This window comes from Alnus glutinosa, chromosome 1, assembly GCF_958979055.1.
Source record: "Alnus glutinosa chromosome 1, dhAlnGlut1.1, whole genome shotgun sequence".
Taxonomy (NCBI): domain Eukaryota; kingdom Viridiplantae; phylum Streptophyta; class Magnoliopsida; order Fagales; family Betulaceae; genus Alnus; species Alnus glutinosa.
In genome coordinates this window covers 50,863,433-50,891,126 of record NC_084886.1, presented here as the reverse complement: position 1 = coordinate 50,891,126, position 27,694 = coordinate 50,863,433, and the positions used below count along the sequence as shown (strand labels likewise).

The 27,694-nt window shown below is 35.7% G+C and overlaps 1 protein-coding gene across 1 annotated transcript; it reads left to right on the top strand.

The window, feature by feature from the left end:
- Nucleotides 1-340: 340 nt before the first annotated feature.
- On the top strand, nucleotides 341-27,430 carry LOC133857341 (structural maintenance of chromosomes flexible hinge domain-containing protein GMI1). The gene is made up of 37 exons (XM_062292575.1): nucleotides 341-700; nucleotides 1,042-1,074; nucleotides 1,224-1,310; nucleotides 1,404-1,459; nucleotides 2,117-2,200; nucleotides 3,335-3,407; nucleotides 5,215-5,270; nucleotides 5,355-5,460; nucleotides 5,602-5,670; nucleotides 8,079-8,165; nucleotides 9,711-9,761; nucleotides 10,206-10,341; nucleotides 10,519-10,580; nucleotides 10,657-10,785; nucleotides 11,559-11,649; nucleotides 11,750-11,784; nucleotides 12,670-12,745; nucleotides 12,837-13,019; nucleotides 13,515-13,673; nucleotides 13,876-13,897; nucleotides 14,038-14,152; nucleotides 14,248-14,364; nucleotides 14,598-14,921; nucleotides 15,031-15,140; nucleotides 15,285-15,462; nucleotides 15,553-15,661; nucleotides 15,771-15,865; nucleotides 21,217-21,315; nucleotides 21,467-21,533; nucleotides 22,972-23,057; nucleotides 23,260-23,541; nucleotides 23,897-24,037; nucleotides 24,143-24,257; nucleotides 25,397-25,610; nucleotides 25,744-25,935; nucleotides 26,114-26,434; nucleotides 26,886-27,430. Exons 1-37 carry the CDS (start codon nucleotides 341-343, stop codon nucleotides 27,163-27,165), a joined length of 4,800 nt encoding a protein of 1,599 aa, XP_062148559.1. The 3' UTR covers nucleotides 27,166-27,430.
- Nucleotides 27,431-27,694: the final 264 nt, after the last annotated feature.

Below are 27,694 nucleotides of genomic sequence, written 5' to 3'. Positions count from 1 at the left end.
TTATGTGTGTTTGTGTGCGTCTTTGCGTATAGCTGTGTAAATATGTATATAAACAGTTGAATGTATATGCAAGTTCTCCACATGTGCGTTTATGTATGGGCGGGTTTTGTAAAGTTTGTGAGCGGTGAACCTGTGGTTCTGGAATACGTACCAAGCCTATTCCTTGAGAGCTTTAAAGTTGCATTGAAGCAATGGAAGTGTGTGCATATAGACTAAGGTGCACATTGAGACATATACACAAACATAGAATATTGTGGTGTACAGATTGAGATTTTATTGGCTTCAAAATGCTTTGAAATCTCTTCATTTGATCAGTTTCTCTGTTTACCCTTTTACAGCTATGGAGTCAAATATGGGGCACCAGAAAGCCAAGGCGATGAAGAGGCAAATGGTGGAACTATATGACCACGACAATGAAATCGACAGGCTGTACAGGTTCAAAGTCCTATTACCAAATGGGACAAGTATAGGACTAACAGTAACGGACCCTGGCCCTGAAATGCCCTTCAGGGACTTTATTGGTTTGGTGAGAGATGAATACTTTCGAGCTAGGAATCAGTATGAACAAATAAAGCAGAAAAAACATATATATTGGAACAGTAATCGCATTTATCTTGAGGATGTGAACAGTCGCAAGATGAGCAGCATTATTAAATTCCATAATTTCAAGCCCCATAAGTGTCACATTTTACAACTTCATGTGAGTATGAGTTGCATTAGTACTCATCCTCTGTTCGGTTGCCTTAGAATTGTGGGAAAGGAAAGGAAATGGAAGTGCTAGGCTCTTTTGTGAACTGAGAAAATTGAGATTAGCACAAAATTGAGCCAAATACAGCTATATAGCTTCAGTTGATATTTTTGAATTTTGAATACAGCTATATGGTTTTTTTTTAAGATTGTAAAATTCGTTTTAAGAAAAAAATTGTAGACTGAGGTACACTCCTTTTCCTTCAACCAGATGGAGGGTTAGTGTAATGGTTGTTTTGGTAATATGGTTTTTCTTACTTGGTGATGCTTTTATTTGTTTTGTCTCTGGATTAGGATGGCTATGGTGATATTGCTAATACTTTCAAGGTTAGTAGTCTGTTTTGCATTTTTATTCATGTATCATTGCCTTATTTTTTAAATATTAAGTTGTGGAATTGTTTTGCGCCTTTGGGCAATATAGATATGCTCGATCAGGGGTTGCCATTAGTTTTGTGATGAACTTTTCTGGTTTACAGAATATGTGGGACCTGACACCAGACACTGATATGTTAAAGGAGCTACCAGAGGAATACACTTTTGAAACTGCACTTGCAGATTTGATTGTAAGTTGTCTAATACAGTTGGCAAATTGATCTGGCTGTGTGCTTGATCTTTTCCCCATATTGGGGGCTTACACTCTGCTGCTTATTTGCCAGGATAATTCCTTGCAAGCTGTATGGTCTAACAGTCAAAAAGATAGAAGACGGATCAGGTATGGCATTGCCGTGATAATCATACGGTTAGCTCAGGCTTCTTGTTTACAGCTTGAGTTTCATCAATTGCTTCATTTTGTATGTTCAATGAAATATTATGTAGAAAGTGCATGCATGAGTTTGAACGACCCAATTATCAATTGTGCTACTTCAGCCTGCAAATTAGACATTGCTTATGTCGTATGGTTTATGATTATTGTTTCTCAGGATGTGTTAATTGCCGTTCCGAAAGTACTCAGAGTTGAACCTCAGTTTCTTGGCATTAATGGAAACCTTTTTCATTATGGCTCCTAGATGATTAATTTGAACCCCCTTCTATTGTGTCATTTAAAAATCATTTAAAGGACTATACTCATTCCTCCTTAATAATTGGAAATGCAAGACAAATATTTGTTTGGACCCAATACCTTACCAAGAGAATTGGCAACGTATTTGTGACAAAAGCTTTGTTGAGTTAGGGTATAAATTAGAGGTTCTTTCATCCCCTACTTATTTGCTCATAATAAAATTCTTTATATCATCTGTCATTTGGATGGTTATTTCATTTGATTTACTTGATCCTTGGACTGTGCTTAAGCTGCTATTGCTGTACTTGAACATCTTCTTACTCTTGAATAATCACTTTACTATATATATATTTTTTTTAATGTTTACAGCGTGAATATTGTTGAGGATGGGATTTCTATTTTTGACACCGGTCCTGGAATGGACGGCAGTGATGAAAACTCTATAGTGAAGTGGTATGTGATAGCAGCCTTTCTTTACTAACTTTCTCAAAGTTTTGGGTTACACAAAAAATGATGTTCCTCTCTTGTTAGCTAAAACAGAAAGTTCGGTGTATTGGAATGAAGGATGACTGTGTTAACAGGAGGGTAGATATCACTTATAAAGACTACAAAGATTCATTCGCTGAAAGAGTCTTCTAGTGGCACACTAGTGAAATTTGCAATTTTTTCTGCATGGTCATTAAACTAATTGTGTGATTTTGTGGAATCATTTTTTTTTTATGTGATTCCATGAGAAAGAAGGTATTGGACTTCAAGGGGGCCTCAAGAATTGAGAAAAGAGCCTTCCTAGAAATGCAAGGATGAGTTTTAGTCAAAAAGAGAACCCAAAAAAAAGGAAAGGGTTAATATGTAGCAATCTCTAGTAGCATAGTTGGCTGGAAATCATGCCTCATGAAATGGAAGTTATTAGTTTGAATCTCTCCCTCCCCTCCCTTGAAGCCAAACTCACTCATCACCAGAAAAAAAACCCCATGAACCTGTGTGCCACATGTAGTTTGGTAGCATAAAAAATCATGGGTTCTCATAATAGCATCAAATGCCTCTTTTAGTACATGACCTAGATGCCTCTTTTAGTACATGACGTAGAGGGTCATTAAGTAATTACCTGAAAATGATGTGTTTAATGGTTGATATGCTTACAATTTTCAAATATTGATTCCCACTTCATGTGAAAAATAAGCGTCTTTCCCCCCCTCCCCACCATGGAGGTGCTTCACATATATTCTGATTTGTAAAAAAATTGTTAGTATAATCAATTTTTTTTTGCTTGTTTGTTTATTTATGTTTTAGCTATGGTTAATATATCCTTCAATCCATATGGAGAGAGAGAAGTGATAGGAATTTCGAGGATTGGGAGAGGACATTGGAGGAGCTCAAGTGCTTCTTTTATTCTCTTTGATACTTGGACAATTGCGTTTTTAGCTCACTTGGTGATTAGTTTTAATATATATATATATATATATATATTTTTGTACTTTTTTCTACTCCTAGCTAGGCGCTTCTATTGTATATTTCCTATGTATTTGGGTTGTGCTTTTAAGATATTTCGATTACTTATAAAAACATATATCCTTCAATCCTATTTAGGGGAAAGATTGGCTCCTCGCTTCATAGATCATCTAAAGGACAGGCAATAGGGGGAAGACCTCCATACCTAAGGGTAAAATCAATTTATGAAATCTTCTGATATGCCTCTTATATGTTTATATGTAGATACGTGTCATTTATAGATTTATGTATGCAGGTACACATATCTATGTGTGTGTGTGTGTGTGTGTTATGGATACATTTGGGTTGATATATATGTATATATTTTCATAATTGGTTGGATATATATATTCTATGTACACAAATTGATACAGTGTGGTGTAGTGGGTCTTTGAATTAATAAGCACACAACTCACAATTCTTCCACAAAACTGAGGTAATTCAAAGATTTGCAAGAAAACAGAAAAAAAAAAAAGGAAAACCGAGAAGAATAACATAAACTGGTTGTCAAGCCTTCCTTACTAGGCTTAAATAGAAATAGGGTCGTAACCCTGGAAGAAACAAATTACAAATTAACATGCCGCAGGCTTGTTCGACCGAGATAGGACATTGCATGATACAAACCCTCCTGGATCAACCTCGATTAATTGAACATTGACTGAGACATTGACCGGAGCTCTCAGGAATTAGTACCAAGGGACATCATCTTCTCAGTCTATCGAGATTCGACCAAGACTCTTGGAAATTCACATTGATGCTCAACATGCAGTCTTGGTCGAACGAGTCTTGCAACTCGGGTGAACGAAACTTTCTCCTTCAATTTTCTTCAAGAAATTGTTGGCCACTTGGTCTACATCACAAATGCAACATATGCACGCGCGCGCGCACATATATATTTGGTGGTTATTTATTGATTGTGAATGCCTTATAATGTGGTAAGCAAAAGGATTTTTCATTTAGATGTGGATATTTGCTTTAAAATTGTTGGTTGAACTACTCAATAAGAAACATTTCAAGACAGTAGAATTTTATTATGACTTAAAGAGCTGTTGTTATTCAGACTATCAAAATCCTAATTTAAAGAAAATAGAAACTGTTGTTGTCATAAATGAAGTTTACCCTAATTGGACTCAAGTAAACTCCCAAAAATAGTAATAAACAATTTTCATGACACACACACACACACACTTTCATTTAGACGTGGATATTTGCTTTAACAGTTGTTTAAACTACTCAATAAGAACCGTTTCAAGACATAAGAATTTTTATTATGACTTCAAGAGCTGTTGTTATTCAGATTTTTCATTTAGACGTGGATATTTGCTTTAACAGTTTTTTAAACTACTCAAAAGGAAACATTTCAAGACATAAGAATTTTTATTATGACTTCAAGAGCTGTTGTTATTCAGACTATCAAAATCCTAATTGAAAGAAAATAGAAACTACAGCTATAATGAAATCATATCTTTGTCGTAACTGAAGTTTACCCTAATTGGACTCAAAGTAACTCCAAAAAATAGTAACAAACAATTTTCATGAGCAAACAACTTTTGCTCTGTTACCAAACGAGAAAAATAAAAATAATTGCCATCATAAACTTATGAATATTTACTTTCTGAATCTGTGAGAGCTAATAATCAGACTAATTGAGCTGGCCCCGCATAAGTGGGATGGCCTACCTTGTGGAACCTATCTTTGGGCATAATGGGTAAATTTTAGGGCCTTCATGAAACATTTTACCATATTGTCATTTTCCTGTTGTTCTCAAGCCATTATTTGTACTTAACTCCAACTTGATGATGATAAAGAAATATGCCAGATGTATATATATGCATGTGTAATATTTTCTGTTATTGATACAATATCTTACGTTGATATAAAGCCATTGGTAATATTAATCTATACTAGCATTATGAGTTATGCAAATTTGAGCTGATGCTAGTTCAGTTCATTATGAGCTGTTTTCTGTAACTATGCAGCCTTTCTTTGGCATGTTTGGATATGGAGGACCCATTGCATCTATGCATCTAGGGAGGTATGGCCTCATGATTTTTCCTCAAATGTAATTTCAAGTCTAGCGAAGTAATGCCTGCGGTTAATGTTTTCCTGCACTATATAGGCGTGCTTTAGTATCTTCCAAGACAAAAAGTTCTAGGAAAGTCTATACATTATATCTTGAAAGAGAGGCCTTACTCAGCAGTTCTTGTTCTGAACTTTCTTGGAAGGTAAGCAAGTTCACTAAGCAGATTTTTGTTCTTTTATTAGGTATTTGTTTCTCATGGTTTCTTTGGATTTTTTTTTTTCTCAAATATAACTAGATGATGCCATGTGAAATTGCATTAACCTTTACTGGAACTTCCATTTAGACTGATGGTGGCATGAGGGATCCCTCAGAAGAGGAAGTTGGGCAATCACCTCACGGGAGCTTTACTAAGGTAGACTCTATGGTGTTTGTCTTCTTGCATATTATCACTAATAAAATGTGTGTGGTTGCTGGGGGGAGTTTTACACCCCATACTACCACTTGAATGTCCCCCCAAACTTTTATTTTTTGCAATGTGCCCTATCAAAGGGGTTGCAATGTCCTCCTTCCACGCCCTGAATGATAAAAATGCCCTTGCATTAGATAAAAAAATTCAGAAAAACAAAAAAAAAAAGGGCAAAAACTCCACGGCTGGCCATGGGTCAAGGCATTTTTGGCTTTTGTTTTGTTCAGAATTTTTGTTGGTTTTATTTTCCAGATTTCTTTTCCCTATTTTTTTTTTTTAAAAAAAATCATATGCGAGTATTTTTGTCATTTTGGGTTGCGGAGGGAACAGTGCTATGCCTTTGGTAGTTAAGCAGGGTACATTGCAAAAATTGAAAGTTTAGGGGGACATTGCAAATTGAGTGGTAGTTTAGGGGGTAAGTGTAGTTTCTCTAAAATTTTAAGGAGAAAATATTCTAGAGCAGTGGTATGCTGTGCAGGTTTTTATTTCTCTATTTCTGTCATTGGGATTAAGATGATTTACTTTCCATTGTGATACTGTTGTAGGTATACTACCATGGTTACCAAAATTGATACAGTCCTGTCAATTAGACTGTTGCTTCTCTTAAATCAAATTTGGTTTACCTTTATTGCAAATGAAATCTGCCTAAGCCTTAGCACACTTGACTACTAACTGACTTGATTAGGTTTCTGAGACAGAAAAGGATAATAACTTTTAAGATGAAGCACAGTCAATAATCAATTGTAAGAGAACCTTTTTAAAAACTTACAAGTGTTTTTTAATTTTCTTGAAGGCTCCATTAATGTTTATTGATGATTTAGTGCTAACAAACTTAATGATTCCATGTGGCTTGGATATAGTTAACATGTAGGAAATCCTGTTCAGTGTTCACTTTATGTGGGAGTTTTTCATTGTAACATTCGTTTTCTTAATAACTTGTGTAAATGGGATGAGCTCCACATCTCAGTTACCAGTTGTTTTGGAATATGGTAAGAGCTAACTGTGAAGTTGTAGATCAGAATTGGTTCAGTAATTTTGAGATGCTGGGAGAACATAAGATAATGGAGGTGTTTGATAAACCTTTTCAAGAGGAGTTTTTTGTGTGATATGATATAAAGGTAAAAAGAATTTTGAGTTTTTTGTGAGAAAAGTCGTTTGTTAATGTTTCGACTTTTTTGGATAAAAAGGAGAAAAAGGAATGCAAGTCGTTTGTATTAGTTTCGACTTTTTTGGATAAAAAGGAGAAAAAGGATTAGCAAACGGACCCAATATCTTTTTACTACTATTTTGTTTCATCGGTAATTTGCAACTATTTTGGAACGTTACTTGTGTTTTATCATTTGTGCAGGTTAACAGCTATTTCCATTTTGATATATGGAATCCCTTTCTGCTTTTCAGAGATAGAAGCTACTGTAGCTTTGGAATTTTTTTCTTTTTAGGCGCAGGCCTCTTGTGGACCCTACAGCAAAGTTGCAATATAGTTTTTTGAGGTGCACTTTGGGCTTGAACTTTCATGAAGTTAATGCCTAAGGTCAATTAGGCATAAGTTTTGTAACTCAAGACTCATTTAATATTAGGGGTGAGGACCCATAGCACATCCATAGTACCTTTGGTGAGTGGAGAGAGTAAAAGTTGAACTGGGGACTGGGACTGTGAAATGTAGTGGGAAATAGAAAGTGGAAAGTGAATAAGAAGCATCAAGGGGCTAGTTCAAGATGTGTTAGAAGCACAAGGAGCTTAAAAATGTGTCACATTTGTTTGATGGAAAGGGTTTGTGAAGGCATTCCGTGGGGCACACAGAGCACTTACCACCAGCTCAGTGGTTCCTCTTGGCAGTTCTTTTTATTCGATTAATCTTTACCTAGTTATCTGGGAAAATTTGTACTGTTTTTTTCTATGTTTGATGATTTTGTGGATTTTATCTATTGCTCTTGCTTTTAATGGGTTTCATATACATCTTTATTTTATTTCAAATCTAGGGTGTTGATGGCAGGAATGTCTTAGTGTCAGATTCCTTAAGTCATGAGTCACAAAGATTTAGCTGAGTTTATGGTTGTTAAGTCTCTCTCTCTCTCTCTCTCCCTTGTGTGTGTAAACTCTGTTGAGACTGTACTTATCTGATGTTTCACTCCCATCTTACGAGTGATTCATGCGTCTAATATTTAATAAGTGTCGTTAATCTGATCTACTCTTTTTAAACTGTTGCATATCTGACTAACCATTATGTCATCTGGAAGAGAACATGTTGCCTTTGTATTATATTGGGTATAAGCTCTACAGTATTTAGATGAGGTGTTGTCTGTTCTTCTTGATCACATTAGACGAGTTTTTAATTGTGTAATTTTTCTTGACAGGTTGAGATTTTTAAGCCAAAAATAAATAGGTTGAACATACTTCAACTCCAATGCAAGCTGAAAGACATCTATTTTCCATACATTCAGGTTTGTTTGCTCCGGATAAAAATCTTCATATTTACAGTTAACTTTAGTTTCATAGGTGAACCCAAGTAGAGATATTTTGCAATTTGCAACACTAAATCTTATGACTACCCATACTCTTGCAATTTGCCTTTAGGGTATTCGGCTCTCTTGTATATTTTTCATGTACGAGGGATTTGCCCTTTTCTTTCAATAAAATTATTATTATTCATAAAAAAAATGAATCCCCATACTCTTGAGGCGATTACATGGTCCAAAAATCATGATGATTTGGTGATGTTTCATCCATCAGCAATCTGATTGGTTTTAGGGATAAGACCACTTTATGAGACCATGCGAATGAGCTCTAGCTCAAACAGCACTTCCTTCCCCATAAGAATAGTGTGGAAGGTGAGATAGTAGCTTCAAAACCCATTTGATGCGTGTGGTAGTTAGCAATCAGTAAATGACTTCAAGACCCATATATGGGCCATTCAATATATGAGATTGGTAATTACTTCCTTTAGCTGGTTTTTGGAGTTATTGAGAAGGAAAATATCACATTAGCTGGTCTTCTGAGTTTCCCATAACGGTGTACCAGTCCAAGTACTTGGCGCATGCACGTAAATGCAGATGCTTTAGTACATCATATATGCTTGCAATGACATAGAACTTCTTGAGAGGCATATATTTTGTTTCTCGAATAAACCTTTCCATGTCAGTCATTGTGGTGTTACTGCTGCAGTTTTTGTGTTGTAAATAAATTTTCGGTTCTAGAAATGTATTTTCTTGTATGCTTTAGCATCTTTAGCAGCAAACAACTTTTTTTTGATTTGGAAAAATATATATATCCTCCTCAGACTACTACCCCATTGTCAATGTTCCCTCCAAACTACTAATTATATTAATCTCTCCCCTAAACTACCAAGACAATGTTAATGTCCCCCTCAAGGCCAACAAAAAGACGAAAATGACCTAAAAAAAATTTCAATAAGACAAAAAAAATCCATATAAATTAATAAAAAATTAAAAAATTAAAAAGATGAGAAGGAAATTAATTGTTTTAAAAATAAAAATGAAAAATGAAAAAATGAAAAAAAAAAATTAAAAACAATAAAATAAAATGATCGCCTTGGTTTTTCATTTATTTCGTTTTTATTTTTTATTTTTGTTATTTTTTTTTTTCAGTTTTTAGAAAAAAAATTTTTAAAAAATGATTTTTTTTTAAACAATTAATTGTCTTGGTTTTTTATTTTATTTTTTCGTTTTTTTTTAATTTGCTATTTTTTTTAGTTATTTTTAGATTTTTATAGTTTTTAGTTTTTTGTTATAATTTTAAGATAATTTTTTTTTTGAAAAAAAAATTTATGAAGGGTATTTTTGTTATTGGGAGGACATTGACATTGTTTTGGTAGTTCAGGGAACAGATTCCCACAATTGGTAGTTTGAGGGGGATATTGACAATGGGGTGGTAGTTTGAGGGGGTATGTGTATTATTCCTTCTTTTCTTTTTCTTCTTTAGCAGGACCTGAATTTGATATTCGTGTGTTATGTCTCTCTGATGTGCAGTGTGATGAAGTGTCCAACTCAGTGAAGACTGTTACACCAATAGAGTTTCAGGTTTAAGACTGCACTATTATGTTTTTCCAATATTTCATTAATTTGTAGAATTCCTTGACAATGTATGTCTTGCTGGTCCTTTACATTTGGGTAGTTCAAATGGGTCAATATCCTTTAACATTGGAGCTTAACTTTTAAATATGGTTACTTATATTATTATGACTATAATTCCACTTTCTAGAATTGGCCTTGTGCAGCTAATTCTAGCTTTGCCTACTCCGATAAGCTAAATAAAAGATTAATTCATAGTTATATAAATCTACTAATTTGAAATTTAACAAATTAATGATTTTATATATTTCTGTTAGAAAAATGTTTAGTACTTTTAGGATAATCTTATCTAACTAAATTTTCTAGTTCCCACCAAGGTTTATGTTTCTTCCCATTATTTTTCTTTGTATGAGTGGTTTAGTAGTCTTGAGAAGTAATTTTGTGCCTTTTCAGGTTAATGGTGTTAATTTAGCTGAAATTGAAGGTGGGGAGGTTGCAATAACCAACTTGCATTCTTGCAATGGTCCTGAGTTTGTTTTTCAGCTTCGTTTTTTCTTTAAGCGAGCCAGTGCTACATTAAACAGTCCAGGTAAGTGATCCATTATCTATTCCTTGGTATATTGTCAAGCTCTTATTATTGAAAAAAAAAAATGCTCTAAATATTCTGCACTTGTTTTCCCGGAATTTTGTTTTTAATGAGTTTCAGCTGTCAATAGAATTCCAGCTTTAATTGCCATTTTTGTTTCTAAGACTTGAAGTATATCAGGTTCAAGAGCATGTCAAGAAGCTAATGCACGCCTGAAATGTGTCTATCTTCCAGTTGTTAAGGTATAAGAATTGTGTGCATAACCTTTCTTTTTTAACATTTTGTCATTGTGAAAATTTTAAAATTTGTATTTTACAGGGCAAAGAGAGTATTGAGATGATTTTGGAGAAACTAGAAGCTGAAGGATGCAGTATCATGGAAAACTATGAAACCTTTAGTCGTGTCTCTATTCGACGGCTTGGTCGCCTACTTCCAGATGCTCGTTGGGTAGGTTGTCAATCTTGCCATATTATCTGATGAATGTCGAGTATTCCCTAATAATTTGTATCTGATTACGTCAGGAACGAACATCTTTTCACTTTCTACCAAAAAAAAAAAATCTTTTCACTTTACAATATATAAATTCTGATGACCGGAAGTTGTATGACATGCAAGATTTCATAAGAGATAGTAAGTATTAGTATATTAAGTCTATGATTGATTTGATAATTTCTCGAGGAAGGTCTTAATTGATGTGATAATTTCTATAGGTGCCACCTACGAGATGGTTGTCCCCCTTTTAAAGAGTTTGCCGGATCGCATTGTACATTTCTTAGAAGATACCCTCACTTTTGACTTCCCTATTCCATAACAAAGAGCTCAACCCTGTTACCCATCCCTACTTGCATGGCTTGAGGAACCATCCTGGGTTGCTGCTTACTTTCCCCAAGAATGTCACCTACGAGAATGAACTTTGACTCCCTAAAGAAAACGCATAAAAATCGAATTTGACTGAGTAACCATTAGGAAAAAAATGCAATCTTGGCCACCTGGCCAGTCATGACCACTTACCTCTGTTCACTGTTTCTTTCTTCAGTGGGGGTAGTTTTTCTTAAATTACCACGTGATAATGTACAACTCTTAGACATACACTACCACACTAACATTTTATGTTTTTAACTTCTGCTTGCCATTTTTTTTTTTGTATATGCCTTTGTCGTTACCTTGAGTTTTATTTGATGGGTGAGTCTCATATATCTAACACCATTGCTACACCACAGGCATGGCTTCCTTTTATGGAATCTACCCACAAAAAGGGAGATAGGGCCCACTTACTGAGAAGATGTTGCTTGAGGGTTAAATGCTTTATTGGTAGGGTGGTTGCCTTTATTGTCAGTCACCACATATTTGTTTTTCAAGTTACTCGCAACAAATTGGGAGTTAAACGCTTCTGCAATTGTTTTGGTTGCAGAGACTGATACCGGTTTCAATCCAACACCTTCTAAGGTAAGGAATGCTCTTCCATGTACATGTAAGAGTGTAGCAACTATGTTCATTTCCATATCTTAGTTCACTCCAGGTGTCTTAGAAATTTTGCAGTGTGATATGCTGATTGCATCTCACTCTTATCATAGTTGTCTTTCCTCTCTCTCTCTCTCTGAGAGATGTATTCTGTGCAATTAGATTGCTGCTTTGTTGAAGCCTCACTTCTGGCTCTATCTCCAGATCAATGAAGGGAAATTTCCAAATGTGCTAGATTGATTACATAAAACTTACACCACAGACACTGATTCGAATACACAATACTATGATGAGCTAAACATCAATACTATCATCTTTAAAATTTTTTTTACCAGCTATTGTGTTGTTCAGCCTCGCGAGGCTTGCACACGAATAACATGTGACTGGGTGCTTTCGTTAGTATGCAGAAAACAGATTTTTGTATGCCCATGTAAGAGTAATTAAGCGTTAAAGTATTGATTAAATGATTAAATTTATTTATTTCTATCAGCTTAAGCTTTTAGGATAAATTGTGGTTTAACATTGTATCAAAGCCAAAAAGGTCCTGAATTCAAACATTGACTCTATTATTTACCTCACATTTTAGTTAAATATTCTAGGTGTTGGGCTTCACCTATTAAAAAGGAAGTTCAAGCCTTCACATGAGGGAGAGTATTAAAGTATTGATGAAATGATTAAATTTACTTCTTCCTATCAGCTTAAGCTTTTAGGATAAGCGGTAGTTTAATATTAAGCATAAATTACAAATAGTGGAAGTAATTAAGCCTAGGCTCATGTAAGGGTGATGCTAACTTTTTATGATGTCAGTTGGTTTATCCACTTTCTTTTTCTATTTTTTTTAAGGATGATTAGTAATTGTGTTTTATCCAGACTGATCTAGCTCACCACAATCCTTTTACCACTGCTCTAAAGAACTTTGGGAATAAGCTCCTTGAAAAAGAAAAGGGTAATCTTTCTGGCTATCACAATAAAAAAACTCTTTTTAGTATAAGTTGACTGCTAAATTTTATTCTCAATCCGATGTTTTGAACTTGTAGATGTCAATGTTGAAATATATAGAGACCAAAAACTGTTGACTCCTTTGCAACTGGAGAGAGAGTATCATGATTGGATTCTTCAGATGCATGGTCAATACGATCAAGAAACTGAAGGTGGCAACGATGAACCTGTTATTGTTGTCAGCCCTGCAAACAAAAAGGCTCTTGGCATTTCATCTGATGGTAGGCATAGAAGGGATAAACAGCTTGATTTCCCAAATTTCTATGATATTGAGTTGTAATTCATATTCAGTTGCACAAGTTTTCAAGGTCAGAGTTAGTATTTGTGAGCTTGATATACATTAATGATCCACTTCTTGACAGCTTAAGCTTTTGGATTGGATGCTTTAACATAGTATCAGAGTGTTGGTTTGACTAATTAGCCTTGTTTTTGAATCTTGGGAACCCTTATTTGTTTTATTTTCAGTTCTAAACATGCAAGACATGCATTTGGTTGTGTGTTGTTGGGCGGGCCTGCCAGCATGGGTGGGTGTTAGAGACAGTATTGTTGCACCACTTCTTGGCAGGTTAAGCTTTAGGGTTGGACAATCTTAAAAGTGTAGAAGTTAGAGGAAGTTCTATTGACTTCGTTGTTGCTTCTGTTCCTTAATTTCTCACTTTACATTCTAATTTTGTCCAATGCTATTTAATTACAGTTGATTATTTTTCAACTTGTAGTCATTAGATTGCATCGAGTATTGAAGAGGAAAGAAGTATTATGGAAATCCGGTCAGAAAATAAAAATACTCAAGGGTGCATGTGCTGGATGCCATAAGAACAATGTCTATGCAGAACTGGAATACTTCCTGCTTGAAGGATGTCAAGGGGATGCTGGTGGTAAGAATTTCTTTGACAACATACTTCCTGTTTCAGTAGTTCTAGTTTAAACTGAACATATAGCTGACAGGCTTATGCCCTCAATAAAAATGTCATGTCATGTATCTTAAGGATATCTAGAGTTTGATTGGAATTTTAGTAGAATTTTATAATAAGGTCAATTTTATGAACTTGACCATTCTTCCATATTCCTTTTCAATAGGTGATGCTCGAATCATATGCAAGTATGTTTTCTTGTGCATTTGCTGCAAGTTCTTTCTTCTTCTTCTTTTTTTTCTTTTTTTTTTTTTAATATCTTTACATATGTGATTCCTCAAATTATCTTGTCATTGATAAATGTCTCCTGTTACTTTTGGTTTGAAAGGAAACTAGGCCTCCCAGATGACCATGGCTGCGCCCTTGTAGTGAATGATGGGGATGTCAATTTTGATATTCGTGGCTCTTTATCCCTGCCTATTAATGTGATTGATTCTGGAAAGGTTTGCCATTGCATTTTTTTGTTATCTTTTCCTTAACTTTTTTCAGCTGCTAATTTAATTGAATGATCTGCTGAATCCTGGGCCATTCGCATCAGTGTGTAGTTATTGAAAATATCGACTGGGATTACCAACTTGATAAGCAACATCAGAAATCTCCTTCAACAATTGATTTGCTCAGTGTAAAACAATGCCAAGAGCTGGAGGTTGATGGGGTATTTCTTTATTGTTCTCTCTTTCTATGTGCTGGAACATAGTTGGTTTTGGAGTCCTTATTTCTGTTAGTTTGGTTTGCCGAGAAAGAGAACAACAAAAACATACCTGAAAATTCAAAAATTTCAGAATATTAAACTTTCTTATTCCAAAATTTTACATATTATTTCCTCCATTATCTAGGCAATTAAAGGATTTTCAAGTACTTATTTGTATAATTTTTACTTTTTTTAAGGCACTACCTGTTGATGGTCCAGTTCAAGCTGGGCAAGTTCCTCCTAAAGAAATTGTGGCAGTTGTGCGGCCAGCCAATTTCGTTTCTTCTGGTACTTCCAAGAACTTGGACCAGAGGTATATTGTTAAGGGTAATTTAGAGATGTCTATGGAAGTTAAATTCAGAAAAGAAGCCGAGGATCTTCAAGATTGTCACCATATTTATTCAGTGCGCGTAACTCCTTCATCACGGAAAGGATTTCACGGTTTATACATCTTTCCACTGGGGTGCAAGTTTCCAGAATTATTTCGAAAAGCTGGTGTTTATATGTTTTCATTCTCTCTTGTAAGTAATACCCAGGAACTCTTGTAATGTCTTGTCTTTGTGTGATAATATATGGTTTTTATTCTGAGTCTAATTATTTATTCTGATGCAATGGGATTTTCTTTATCAGAAAGACTCAACTTGTAATAATTGTGGCAAAAGAGTGCTAGTTAAGGCATCCCCTATGGTGGGGAGGTGGGATCTCTTGAGTGATGAGCAGAGTACCCCATATAGCGTGAGGTACACCTTTTATTTATTGACCTCATGAATTGGTTGTTTAGACATCTTTAATATTTTCTTGAAATCTAAAGCTTGGCTTTTTATTTACATATTCAGTTCATAATTTATTACATTCTTTTCTCATGAAATGACCTTGTTTGATAGGGTTGGTTCGTGTTTTCCACCACTCTATTTGGCGTGTTATGACACTCATGACAATCGAATTCCATTTAAATCTACTCCAGAAGTAACGATCAAACTTCAGACAATCAAGGGTGTCCTTTTCCATGTAGGGAAGATGAAGACTGGACTTTCACCCAATAAATTTACTCTAGAGGTTAAGGTATGGTTCATGCGAATATCATCATGCCCTTTGAAGACATTGTACTAAACATTCATGTGAATGTGTTTATGCTTTTTGTTAATTTTGCAGGATTTACTGATTGAATGCAACGAGTTAGACAAGATCCGACCAAATTATAAAGTGACTTTGGTGATATGTTCACAGGATGAATTATTCTCAGTCTCAATTCCATGTCAAGGTATGCTAATCCATTAGAAGGTGTTGGTAGGAGACTAATCTTTTTAAATATTTTTTTTCTATTTCAATCATTCTTAATATATATGTATATTTGTTTTTATTTGTGTCAGTTACTCCTGGATCTTTACAGCTTGTCAAGGCCCAGCCACCAATATTTGAAAACCAACTACTTCCAGGTTGTGTGGCTAAGGAGTTCATATTAGAGGTATATGGGGGACTTCTTAGCATTTTGATGACCAGAATTGCATGGAATGTTTCTATGGCAACTCAAAGATATGTTATTCAGCTATGTGATTGCATGCTGGAAAACTCAAATACAAGTCAAAAACTCGACAGAAAACACCAACACCGGTTTGAAACACGCCGGAAAACACTAATACTGGTTCAAATCTTGCCGGAAAATACCAACACTGGCCGAAAATTGCCAGAAAACACAACATCGGTTGAGATTCACAAGAAAACTCGCCCAGTTGAGATTCCATAGAAAACCCCAATATTGGTCGAAAACTCTCCGAAAAACACCAATGTTGGCCAAAACTTCATCTAGAGACACAAACATCAACCAAGTTGACTCAGATCCGGGTCGATCCATTTTGAATATGAGCCTCTTTTTTTTTTCTTTTTTCTTTTTTTTTTGCTGATTGGACCTGGTCTTGACTCGTGTGAAAAAGACTTGGGCTTGACATGCACTCAATGAGACTTGAGGCTTCATTATAAGTAGTGCATTGGGCTTGTTTTGATTTAATGGATGTGGACTAGGCTGGAATCTGCCCAAGAGCAAAATTGGAATAAGATATTCAAGATAAGGAATTAACCCAAACTAAAACCGAGGTTATCCTTATCCTAGATGGGGATAATTTACACCCATAACCAAACACTCTTTTTCTACTTCGAAAGACGCTGGAGTTTGAGTTTTGGCAACCATACTTCGCTGACGACCACCACAAAGACGAGAATGGAGACAATCAAGGAACGTCATCAAAAGGCTACCACAACGACAACTACCATAACCAACTACCGGTTACCACAACGACTACCGAAGATACTACCGGCCACTTCTTCAGACATGACCAACCACCACAAACAATAGAAACAACTGAAAAACTCGACACACAATACCACGACCACAAGAATTGTTTGAGAAATGATTTTTGCACATTTCTTGTATATCTTTTGTACATCACTTTTTTAAATCAACTATTTAATTTGTTGAACCTACATGTAGGTTCTACAGATCCAATGGTTGATTTAGAAAAGTGATGTACAAAATGTAAACGATATCTCTGCCACCTCATCTAATACACGTGCAGAGGCATCATGTCCAGATTCATCGTCACGTCCAAATTCAGCTGAAGACTCATTCAAACGATCTCTAACTAATGGATAACATCTAGAGATAGGATTCTGTATTTTTGAATTTGAATTTAGATAGATTAGATTTTTTTTTTTTTTTGTTAAGTAATTTCAAATTCATCAATAAAGCGCAGGGGGACGCAACCCTAATACACGGGAAGTATACAAGAGCGCCCCTAAAAGGGAGGAACAGGTAATAAATTTAGAAAGTCTACAAAAGTAAAAACACCTAGGTGGCAAAGACTAGACACTAACCAAAGAAATAGCGTGTTAAGCACACGCTTCCTTAACACTACCATTACAGTCTCTACATCTTCAAAAAGCCTCGCATTCCGCTCCCGCCAAATGCTCCACAAAACGCAGTGAGGAACTAACCGCCAAGCTTTTTTAGCTAGGCCATGCCCAAAAGACACACCCCAAGTAGTCAACAAATCCAGCACCGTTTGTGGCATGACCCACTCAACTCCAAATAAAGAAAACATAAAGCTCCAAAGCTCACGGGCGGCGTCGCAGTGAAGTAACAAATGATCAATAGCTTCCCCCTTCTTTTTACACATACAACACCACTCAATAACCACAATATTCCTTTTTCGCAGATTGTCATGGGTCAGTATTTTTCCTAAAGCTGCAGACCATACAAAGAACGCCACATTTATACCATTCTATACATGTAATCTAGTCCTCTATTTATACCATTCTATACATCAATGAAAATCATTGAAGTTCAAAATCTTTCATGGTATTAGAGCTGTAATTGCTCATGCTTTTTTTTTTCTTCGATCTTTTCCACATTATTTTCTTCCGCTCATTTACTATCTCATTTATCTATGGCTTCCAGTTCTGCTGACTCTCCTCCTTCATTTATTCTACCTAATATTGGCCAACTTATGACCTTCAAATTGGAAGGACCCAACTACATCACATGGTCCAACCAAATGATTCCTATTTTGAAGACAAACGACTTGATGGGTTTCGTGGATGGTTCTGAGCCGTGCCCTCCCAAGTACGTTCTGGACGATAAAGGGATAGCTACTGCTACCCTCAGTCCAAATTTTTGTCTTTGGACTAAGAAAGATCAATTTGTTCTTTCTTGGATTAATGCAACTCTTTTGGAAAAAGTGATGTCGACCACCTTTGGTGTCACTAGTGCTAAGGAAGTCTGGGATTCCCTCTCCAGCCGGTTTGCCTCTCATTCCAAGACTCGAATTTCTCATCTTCAGCGCCAACTTCAGAGTCTTCATCAAGGTTCCAAGTCTTGCACTGATTATATTGCAACAACCAAGCAATTTTCTACTCAACTTGAAGCTGTTGGACAACCGGTTACTGATGATGCACTTATTGGTTACGTGGTTGGTGGACGCCATCCCTCCTTCAACCCGGTTGTTACTTCTCTTTCGGTGGCTTCTCGTTACAAGTCACTTACCTTCATCGAATTCCACGATGAATTGCTCTCTTACGAGCTGCTGTTGGAAAGCCAAAATGCTGCTAACACTGCTGATTCTCACCATTTTGCCATGTTCTCCTCCAAGCCGAATGTTCATCCTCAACACCATAAGTCCAAACCCCCTAGAAAACGGTGGAATGGTCCCAAACCTGCCACTTCTTCACCCAAGTTTTGCCCAGCAGCTTCATCTCCTCCAGCATCGGACAAACCACCATGTCAAATCTGTGGGAAATTTTATCATCAAGCGTTTGATTGTTTTCATAGGATGGATCATGCCTTCCAAGGTCGTCATCCTCCTGCCTAGCTATCTGCCATGGTTGCCACCTCCAATTCAGATACTGCAAATCACCCGTGGTATGCTGACAGTGCTGTAAATCAGCACATTATTGCCAACCTGGAGCAGCTCTCCTTACAGTAGTCGTATTTGGGTTCTGAAGATGTAGCAGTGGGAAATGGTACAGGTTTGAGAATTCAAAATACTGGTTCTATGGTTTTTCACACTCCTCAATCTTCCTTTCATCTCTCTAAAGTCTTACATTGTCCTCAAGCTTATGCTAACCTACTCTCAATTAATCAATTTTGCCAAGATAATGCTTGCTTCTTTATTCTCAACGGTTCTCATTATTTTGTTAAGGACAACCGCACAGGTCTCACCCTCCAAGAAGGCCGGAGTGAAGGAGGTCTCTACCCTATTCAGTTGAAATCGTTTTCCGTCAATAAGCAACATGCCTTGACTGCTCTCTTAGGTGTCAAGACGTCTGTAGCTGTGTGGCATTCCCGCCTTGGTCATACTTCTCAGCCAGTTGTGTCACAAGTTCTCCAACAGTTTTCTCTTCCGATCAGTGGAGTCAAACAATTGAATGGTGTTTGCGAACCTTGTCAACTCGGCAAAAGCAAGCAACTTTCATTTCAATCTTCTCCTCGAGTCTCTATGTGTCCTTTAGATCTCATCCATTCGGATGTTTGGTCATGTTCTACAAAGTCTTTAGGTGGTTGTTCCTATTATGTTTTATTTATTGATGATTTTTCAAGTTTCACTTGGTTGTATCCCATTTATCATAAATCTGATGTTTTCTCTGTTTTTCTGCAATTTAAATCTCTTGTGAAAAATCAATTCTCATGTTCCATTAAACAATTTCAATGTGATGGTGGTGGTGATGGTGGTGGTGAATACACGTGCAGAGTCATCATGTCCAGATTCATCATCACGTCTAGATTCAGTTGAAGACTCATTCAAACGATCTCTAAGTAATGGATAACATCTAGAGATAGGATTCTGCATTTTTGTTTGAATTTAGATAGATTAGAATTCTGTTTTTGTAATTCAAACTTTATACAGGATTACATGTAATCTAGTCCTCTATTTATACCATTCGATACATCAATGAAAATCATTGAAGTTCAAAATCTTTCACAAAAGATGTGCAAGAGATGTGCATGTAACATTTCTTGAATTGTTTTTGGTCCTTCACTCATAGCCACTGACCACCATATTGATAGGGTCGATGGTGGTAGGATGACACCATCATTCACCTTTGCACTGTTGTAGACGGGGGAGAAAGAAAACAAAGAAGAAAATGACAAAATTGGGAGAAGACTTTTTTTTTTTTTTAGTCATTATTTTTTTTTAAAAAAATTCTTAGGTTCTGATACCACCACAAACAACAGAAACAACTGAAAAACTCCTCTCACAACACCACGACCACAATAAATATTTTTTTGGTCCATCACTCACACCTACTGACCGCCATATTGATGAGGTTAATGGCGGCGGGGTGACTCCACCATCGACCTTCGCACTGTTTTAAACAGGAGAGAGAAAACATAAGAAAATGATAAAATTGGGAGATAGACTTTATTTTTTAAATTCTTAGGTTCTGATACCATGTTAAGATTTTTGCATTTCATAAAAGAAAGTGGCCTAGGATCACTATTATATTTTTGGTCTATAATCCATTGATATGTATAGTAACAAATAAAATATTTTGGAATATGGACACTTCACTATATCACAACTCACAGGAGATGCCTCATCATTGGACAACTGTAGGGACACTTCACCACCTTCTATAATCAGAACACTTGACCCTTTCTTTCTAACAATAATAATAAGAATCATAATATGATACTTTCTAGGCATTTCATATATTTTCTCAATTCTTTTTTTTTCTTTTGAATCAATATAAGCTTCCATGTGTCCTATGACACTCTATAAGGTATGATGCTGTATAGAAAAGTTTATTCACTGGTACATGGCAAAGTACATGATTTGATAACCTTGGGCATAAAAATTACACCAATGTGATTATATAATTTGCATTAAGTTTCTTAATTTTGTATTTGTTTTAGCATACTGCATTTTGTTGTAACCTGGTACATGGTGCCAATCTGGGACATGGTAAATTTGTTTCAAGTTTTCTGACCTATCTTTTTCATCCTGTAAATATCATTCTATTGGACGGCACAAACAATATTGGGCATATATGCTAGTATACTCAACTTAACTATGCCTTAATTCTGATTGATAGGGATAAGCTATATGAATCCTTCTTCTATATTAATTGGGGGTAACATAGCAGCAGGCGTTAATAAGAGATGCTGATAACATTTTTGCATAGAGTTGAATGCAATATTTTTTATTTGACCCTGAAACAGTAGAGCATGAGCTTGTTTGTTAGACAAGGAGAACTCGTATGCTGCAGTATGACCCATTTTTTGTTTTACTTGCTAACATCTTCAGTCAATGTATTTTCCTCCAGATGTTTGATGCATATGGTAATCATGTCTCACAAGGCTTGGAAGTTCAATTGGATGTGGAAGGATTTCATATACTAAATCAAATAGGTTCAAAGCATAAGGTCAGGTTCCTTTCATTTTTCTGACATGTTATTTAACATTCAGAGCATAGTAAATTATTAGTTGGGAATAAGACTCAACAAGTTGAAAGTTGAGCCTAGTGGTGTTTTTTTTAGGATTTTTGTTCCATAACTAGAGATTTTTTTTATGTAGGTAGACAATAGTGGATGCATCAACCTTGGTGGCCTCTTGAAAGTAACTGCAGGTTATGGAAGTAAAGGTATGAACCTTTCTTTGGTAGCTTCCTCTTTCATTGTACTGATCTTGTGAAACTCCTCTGGGAGAAAGAAGATTGTGTGAGCAAGACAGAAGGGAAGAGATAGGAGAGAACCTAAGCAAATGTGTGTTAAAAAATACTCAATGCTCTATAAATCCATGTTTAACATTTTTGTACGACAATTGAAACATATTACTAGGCTCTAATAGACTTGCCTGGCAAGTAAAATCTCTCCTAAAAGTAAAGAAAACCAATATGGAAACTAGATAAGACTTGCAACTTACTAAATCAAAGAGTACCTAATGAACCTATTAACTTAAAGACCAAGAAAGCAGATGTAGGACTTCCAGAAAAAGCCCAACTCCTAAATGCCAAAACTTAAAAACCCCACATAGAATTTAAGTTCATTAGAAAAAAGGGAGAAACCCTAGTACATGGGCGTTATACAATAGGGAACACCCAAATTTAATGAGGAAAAAGTGTTATGGACTAAAGTTTTTAGAGTCTAAGGAACTCTAACAAATCAGAAATGAAAAACAATTAGTAGTACCGTCTGATAATAAAAGAACCTTAATCTTCATTAGTGAAATTGCATCCCTCAAAAGTTTTGTAATTCTTCTCTCCAAACACACCACATAAGGCGCAAAGGAACTACCTTCCAAATCTCTCCACTACAATGCTTCCCAAAAAGTCCCTTCCAGCACATCATCAGTTAAATTGCTGTTCTAGGCAGTGCTGATGTAGCCCCAAACAAAAGGCCATTTTTTTTATCCTGATGAGTACAAAAGGCCAAATTTCTGTGGCTATGTGCCACTAACTTTCAACATACAATACCGATACACAACTGCTATTCTCTGCTCCTAAGATTGTCCACTGTCAGAAATCTTCATCAATGCGGCTTTTAAGCAAAGAGACATCAATTAAATTCTTTTGTGATGGCTGCATCATTAATTTAGGCTTGGGACTAGCTTTTTAGATAGGGTTAGAACACTGAGCATGATACTGGAGGCTCTTGTTATTCATGCAAATAATTTGGAATTGCTTTTAAATCATCGATTTTTAAATGTCTACAACATCCTGCTAATAATTTTATTGCTTTTAAAGTAATATTTGTTGGTTTTGAATTTGATACCTATACTGCTATTTCCATGTTTGGAAAGCCCGATATTACAGTCCATGCTTAACTTTTCAGAAGTAGCCATGAAATTTGTCTTTTTCATTTTCTTTTTTTGGAGTCAGTAGTTTCTTCCAATTTTTTAAAATAACTTTTGAAGTTGTAATCTGGTTTTTCCAGTCATGTAACGTGCATGGTTTGCAGTATAAATGTCACAACAGGTGGCATCATCGTCCAGGATTGAAAATCTAAGGAGTTCAATCATAGAAATTCACCATAATATTTGTGAATTTTTGTTTAAATCATTCTATCTGCTATGCGTTGCAGTTTCGTTTTCTGTTTTGTCTAGCCATGAAGTTATTTTCAAGAAAGAGTTTCAAACTGAAAAAAGGGAGCTGCGGCTTGCATCAAGGGTTAGTATTAAGTAATGCCTTGCTTCTGTCTTTTAGTTTTTAAGTTATCGTAACCAACTTTCTTTCTCTCTCTAGTTAAGTGTTTCTCTTGTGTTGGGCCTTTTGCACTTTTCAATGATATCTCCTTTACTGACCAAAAAAAAGAAGTTATCTAATCTGCCATGCATTATTCTTTCAAATTAATAATGCATATGATTTGTAGGTACCTGAGTTTTGTACTGCTGGAACTGAATTGGAAAATGTCGTTTTTGAAGTCGTCAACTCAACGGGTGATGTTGATGAGGATATTCATGATGAAAAGAAGTATGGGAAATTTCACACTCTCACTATAAAGTCAGAGTTTTTCAATACGGAGGATTCTATCCAGTATATTTTCAAACATGGGCGCTGCAATGTTCCTGCTATTCCTCTCCCTCAAAGCAAAGGGATTTTTTGCTTTGAAGCATCTCACTCTTGTCACCCAGAGCTACATCAGACCGTTAAGGTCACCGCAACTTTGCAGTGACTGTTATTTAATTATGAGTTCTATATTGATGATTATTAAGCTTTATGTGCAGGTTGTTAAATCACTACTTATCAAAAGCTTAAGCTGATAAGAAATAGTGAATTTAATCATTTGTTTAATATTTTAACATTGATTCTCGTGTGTGGCCTCAAACTTCTCCCCGACAAGTGACACCCCAATACTTGGAATATTTAATTGAAATGAGAGATAAATTGTGGAGTTAGAGTTAAACTTATGACCATTACTCTGATACCATGTTAAATCATTATTTGTCTCTAAAGCTTAAACTGATAGGATAATGTGAATTTAATCATTTAATTAATATTCAACACAGGTATCTCTTGTGCAAACTCCAAAAGTGAAATATGATGAGATTCATTCTCCATATTCAAATGGGAAGGTCTTGCTCCTTCAGGACTCACCTTCTACAAAACAACTAGAAAATTTTATGGTATCCATGATTACTATTGAGAAGGTACAGAAATTACTATGAGTTAATTAATTTATTTTCTGATAAAAATGCAGTAGCGTTATTTAAAATTTTATCTAGTGTCTCATGTTTGTAATCTTCTCTATGCAGAAACTTCAGGATGAAATACTCCAAATTGGTGTACACATTGGAGATCTGGAGAATGCTCTGGATATTTATAACAATGAGAAGGCAGAAATAGAGCAAGACATTTCTCGGTTGCAAGGTTTTGAATTATTAGTACATATTATTTATTTTTTCTTCTGAATTAGGCATATAGAGTGCTTGAGAAATGTACAAAATTGTCTCCTAGTTACCATATGTAAACGAAGTACGCGTTATTAACAAATACTTTCTAAGCATTTGAGCTTCTCATTTTCTAATAAATTTTTATTAAAAAAAAAAATATTCATCAACACCAATGAAGCTTGAAATTGAAATGATCAAGGTCCATCTCCGGAATGGAAACTTCATGTAGAAACTTTTCTTAGTGAACCCTTCTATCTTAAGTGAGTACATTTTTCCTATACCTCCCCCTCAATTTTTTTTTTTTGAATACATTTTAAGGAGATAGTGTGATTAGGGGAACTTTCTAAGATGTAGCTCTCTTGTATTGGTTATTCTTTAAATGATGAAGGTGATTATCACTTGTACAAAAGATTTGCATATCAAACACAGAATAGCAATTCAATTTCAATTAGGCCCAAGTTATGGATACTTGTAAAACTGTAAAGCAGATAGAGCAATATATCTTAAATTATGCTATGCTATGTTGAATTTTTTCAACATTTTCATCTATTAGAAAGGGAAAACAAAACAAGTTGTTGTACTGTAAAAGGAAATGAAGATATACTGTTTTTTATTTACGAGAACATATATTGTTTAGATAAAAATAACACTCGTGAAAGAAAATGGTTTAAAATTTTGGTTTTCCTCCCTACTCAAACCCCAACAGTTCATACAAACCCAAACGGTTTAAAATCTATATGATCATCTCGTTTGAATTTTGTCCACATCACTATAAGTGCGTTGAGTTGATCACACTACAAGTCCATGCAATGTTCTGATTCCCATAGCTGAATGACCCAATTTGGTGATCGACCCAGTACTTATTTGCATGGACATTGCCTAGTCATGACTTAGCTACAGCCATCTGCTCTGGAGCCAAATGCTGGCAATAAGTGGTATAGAAGATAATGTAATGTGTCAATAATATATGAGAGTGCTGCATTTGATGTTGTGTAGAGCTTTATTTTAATATTCTTTTGTACATTTTTCTATCCACAAGCATTTTTCTCTAATGAAATGAAAACATCAATGAAGTACTTGACTTGAAATGCCTGTAAATTTATGACTCATTTCCAGCTTTTGTCGAACCTTGTCCACTGAACAAACCAAACTATATTCCCACAAAAGAGGAACTGATAAATCGGATAGAAAGCACGAATCACTCTGCAGCTGCTGTCATCTGTAGTCTTTCTAAAGAATCCTCCTTCCAAGAGCAACAAAATTATTTCATGAAAGATGTAGTTGGCCTAGTTGCACTTCTGGGTACAGTTCGCATCAATAAGCTTAGCAGGTCGTTTCCCCTTTGATTCTTGTTCTTCTTCTTTTTTCCGGCTCTCTGTTCTCCCTTCTTGAATAAAAGAGATCATTGTCAATCCTTCTCTTCTTATTTATTTTTTTCCCTTTCTGGATTGGTATATATGCAGGATATTAGCAGAGTACTTGGGCGAAGATCAAATGCTTGCTGTTGTCTGTAGATCCTTTGCAGCTGCAAGCGCTCTTGAGAAGTATGAACAAAATGGAGAAGTGCATTGTAGACACGCTCTTCATGGAGAAGCAGCTGCCCTTGGAAAATCTATAAAAGGCCGATTTCTCGTTGTATGCCTTGAAGATATAAGGTGTTATTTTGTGATTGCTATTAGTGTATTTTGATAATTATTGTTAATATAATCATCCTTCCTCATGGTAGCAAGTTTCTATTTTTTTCGGAGAAAAAAAAAATATTGGGCCTTTAAGATATGTTTCCATCAAAGAGAAAATTAGTAATCTATATGAACTGTTTGAATGGTTTGCCAGGCCTTACACGGGGGAATTTGAAGGTAGCGACCCTCAGAGGAAGCTGGCCTTGCCGCATCCTACCTTTCCAAGTGGGAATGTGCCAAGAGGTTTCATTGGGTTTGCAGTTAATATGATTGACTTGGACATTGATTTTCTATGCACAAGAACTGCTGCAGGCCATGGTCTTCGGGAAACATTATTCTACTGTCTTCTAGGAGAGGTTCAAGTATATGAAACCTGGGAATACATGTTAGAAGCCCGCCATTGTATAAAGCATGGTGCTGTGTCTCTGGATGGTGGGATTTTAAGAGACAATGGAGTTGTTTCTCTCGGATTTGGGTATCTCTCTCTTGCTGCTTGTTTGCATGTTGATATGCGCAACTCATTTTTTTTTTTTTTTTTTTGCATGACATGATCTCAATCATAAAGTTTTTGTTGGTTTGAGCCCCATACCTCAAGCAAGGACGGACGGGTTCCTTGCTTGGATGTGGCAAGCTTCTAGCTGGTATAGTGATTCCAATTGATAATGTGTGTGCAAAGCTGAAGAGATGCCACATGCTCTTTGGAAGCTACCAAGTCCTGAAAAAACTCGTCACTTATATTTTCCATTACAATTTTTTGAGTGCTTTCTTTACTGGGAACGGTCTCCATTCTTTGGAGAGTAGTTATGTGGAAAACATGTTGAGGACGTATGGACACCTTAGAAATGTGAAATGTTATAGTAAGTATTTATTCAGCCAACGAGCATGTTGATTAAATGTGAACTAGATTTGTGATTTGTCTTCTTCAGGAATCCTCTGATATGTTTTCCAGTTGTCAAGCCGGAAAGTGTGTCCTCAGCAGAAAGTGTGGAGATCATAAAGCAGATGGAAAAAAGTAAGTCAGATTTGAGGGGAATCATCGATTCTATAGCAAAGTTGACTAGATCCCATGAAAAATATCTCAAGAGGTTCCAGAAGAAGAAAGAGGAGTATAACAAGCTCATGGATAATATGGAACCTGTGGTTGAAGACTACCATCTGGAATATAGACCCAGCATAGAGAACAACTCAGATGCCTCGCTCTGCTGATGTGCTTTGTTCTTGTTACTTTATAAATGGCGGTGCAGTAAATTCTTCAAAGGCTTGTAAATGTCCATAGTATATAGGTTGATGCATGGGGGATAAAATAATTGCTGATTACAAAAAAAAAACTGACTTATTACCTCAAAGGTACCAGAATAGGGAGAAAAATGTACAGCTACCAAAGCTTTAGAACTCATCTGACCTTTGTATGAATTTTGATCTGTCCTTCACATTTAATGTTAACAAATGACAAAGACTTATTTTGAGAGAATCCGAGTGGCATACTATCATGGGGCTTTCCCTATGGTTTGATATCTATTTGATTATGTGCTTGTTGCACTAGTGCGCAATTGTGGATAGACAGGATAGTGGATACCTCTTTGGTGTCGCCTGTCAGGAATTTTTTTTTTTTTTCCTTTGTTTTTTGTTCTATTGAATTAACATCAGAAAGTCACCCTTTTCAAGTGATATTAATTAAATAATTATGATATTGTTTAGCAAATTTTGATACTAAGATCTGTTCATACCTCTTATT

What these genes read in the sequence shown, in the direction of transcription:
- LOC133857341 (XM_062292575.1), top strand. Translation starts at nt 341, where the DNA reads ATGGAGTCAAATATGGGGCACCAGAAAGCCAAGGCGATGAAGAGGCAA. An exon ending in AGCTGCGGCTTGCATCAAGG is followed by an intron (nt 23,058 to 23,259) that starts GTTAGTATTAAG and finishes TATGATTTGTAG; the next exon opens with GTACCTGAGTTTTGTACTGC. An exon ending in CGCATCAATAAGCTTAGCAG is followed by an intron (nt 25,611 to 25,743) that starts GTCGTTTCCCCT and finishes GTATATATGCAG; the next exon opens with GATATTAGCAGAGTACTTGG.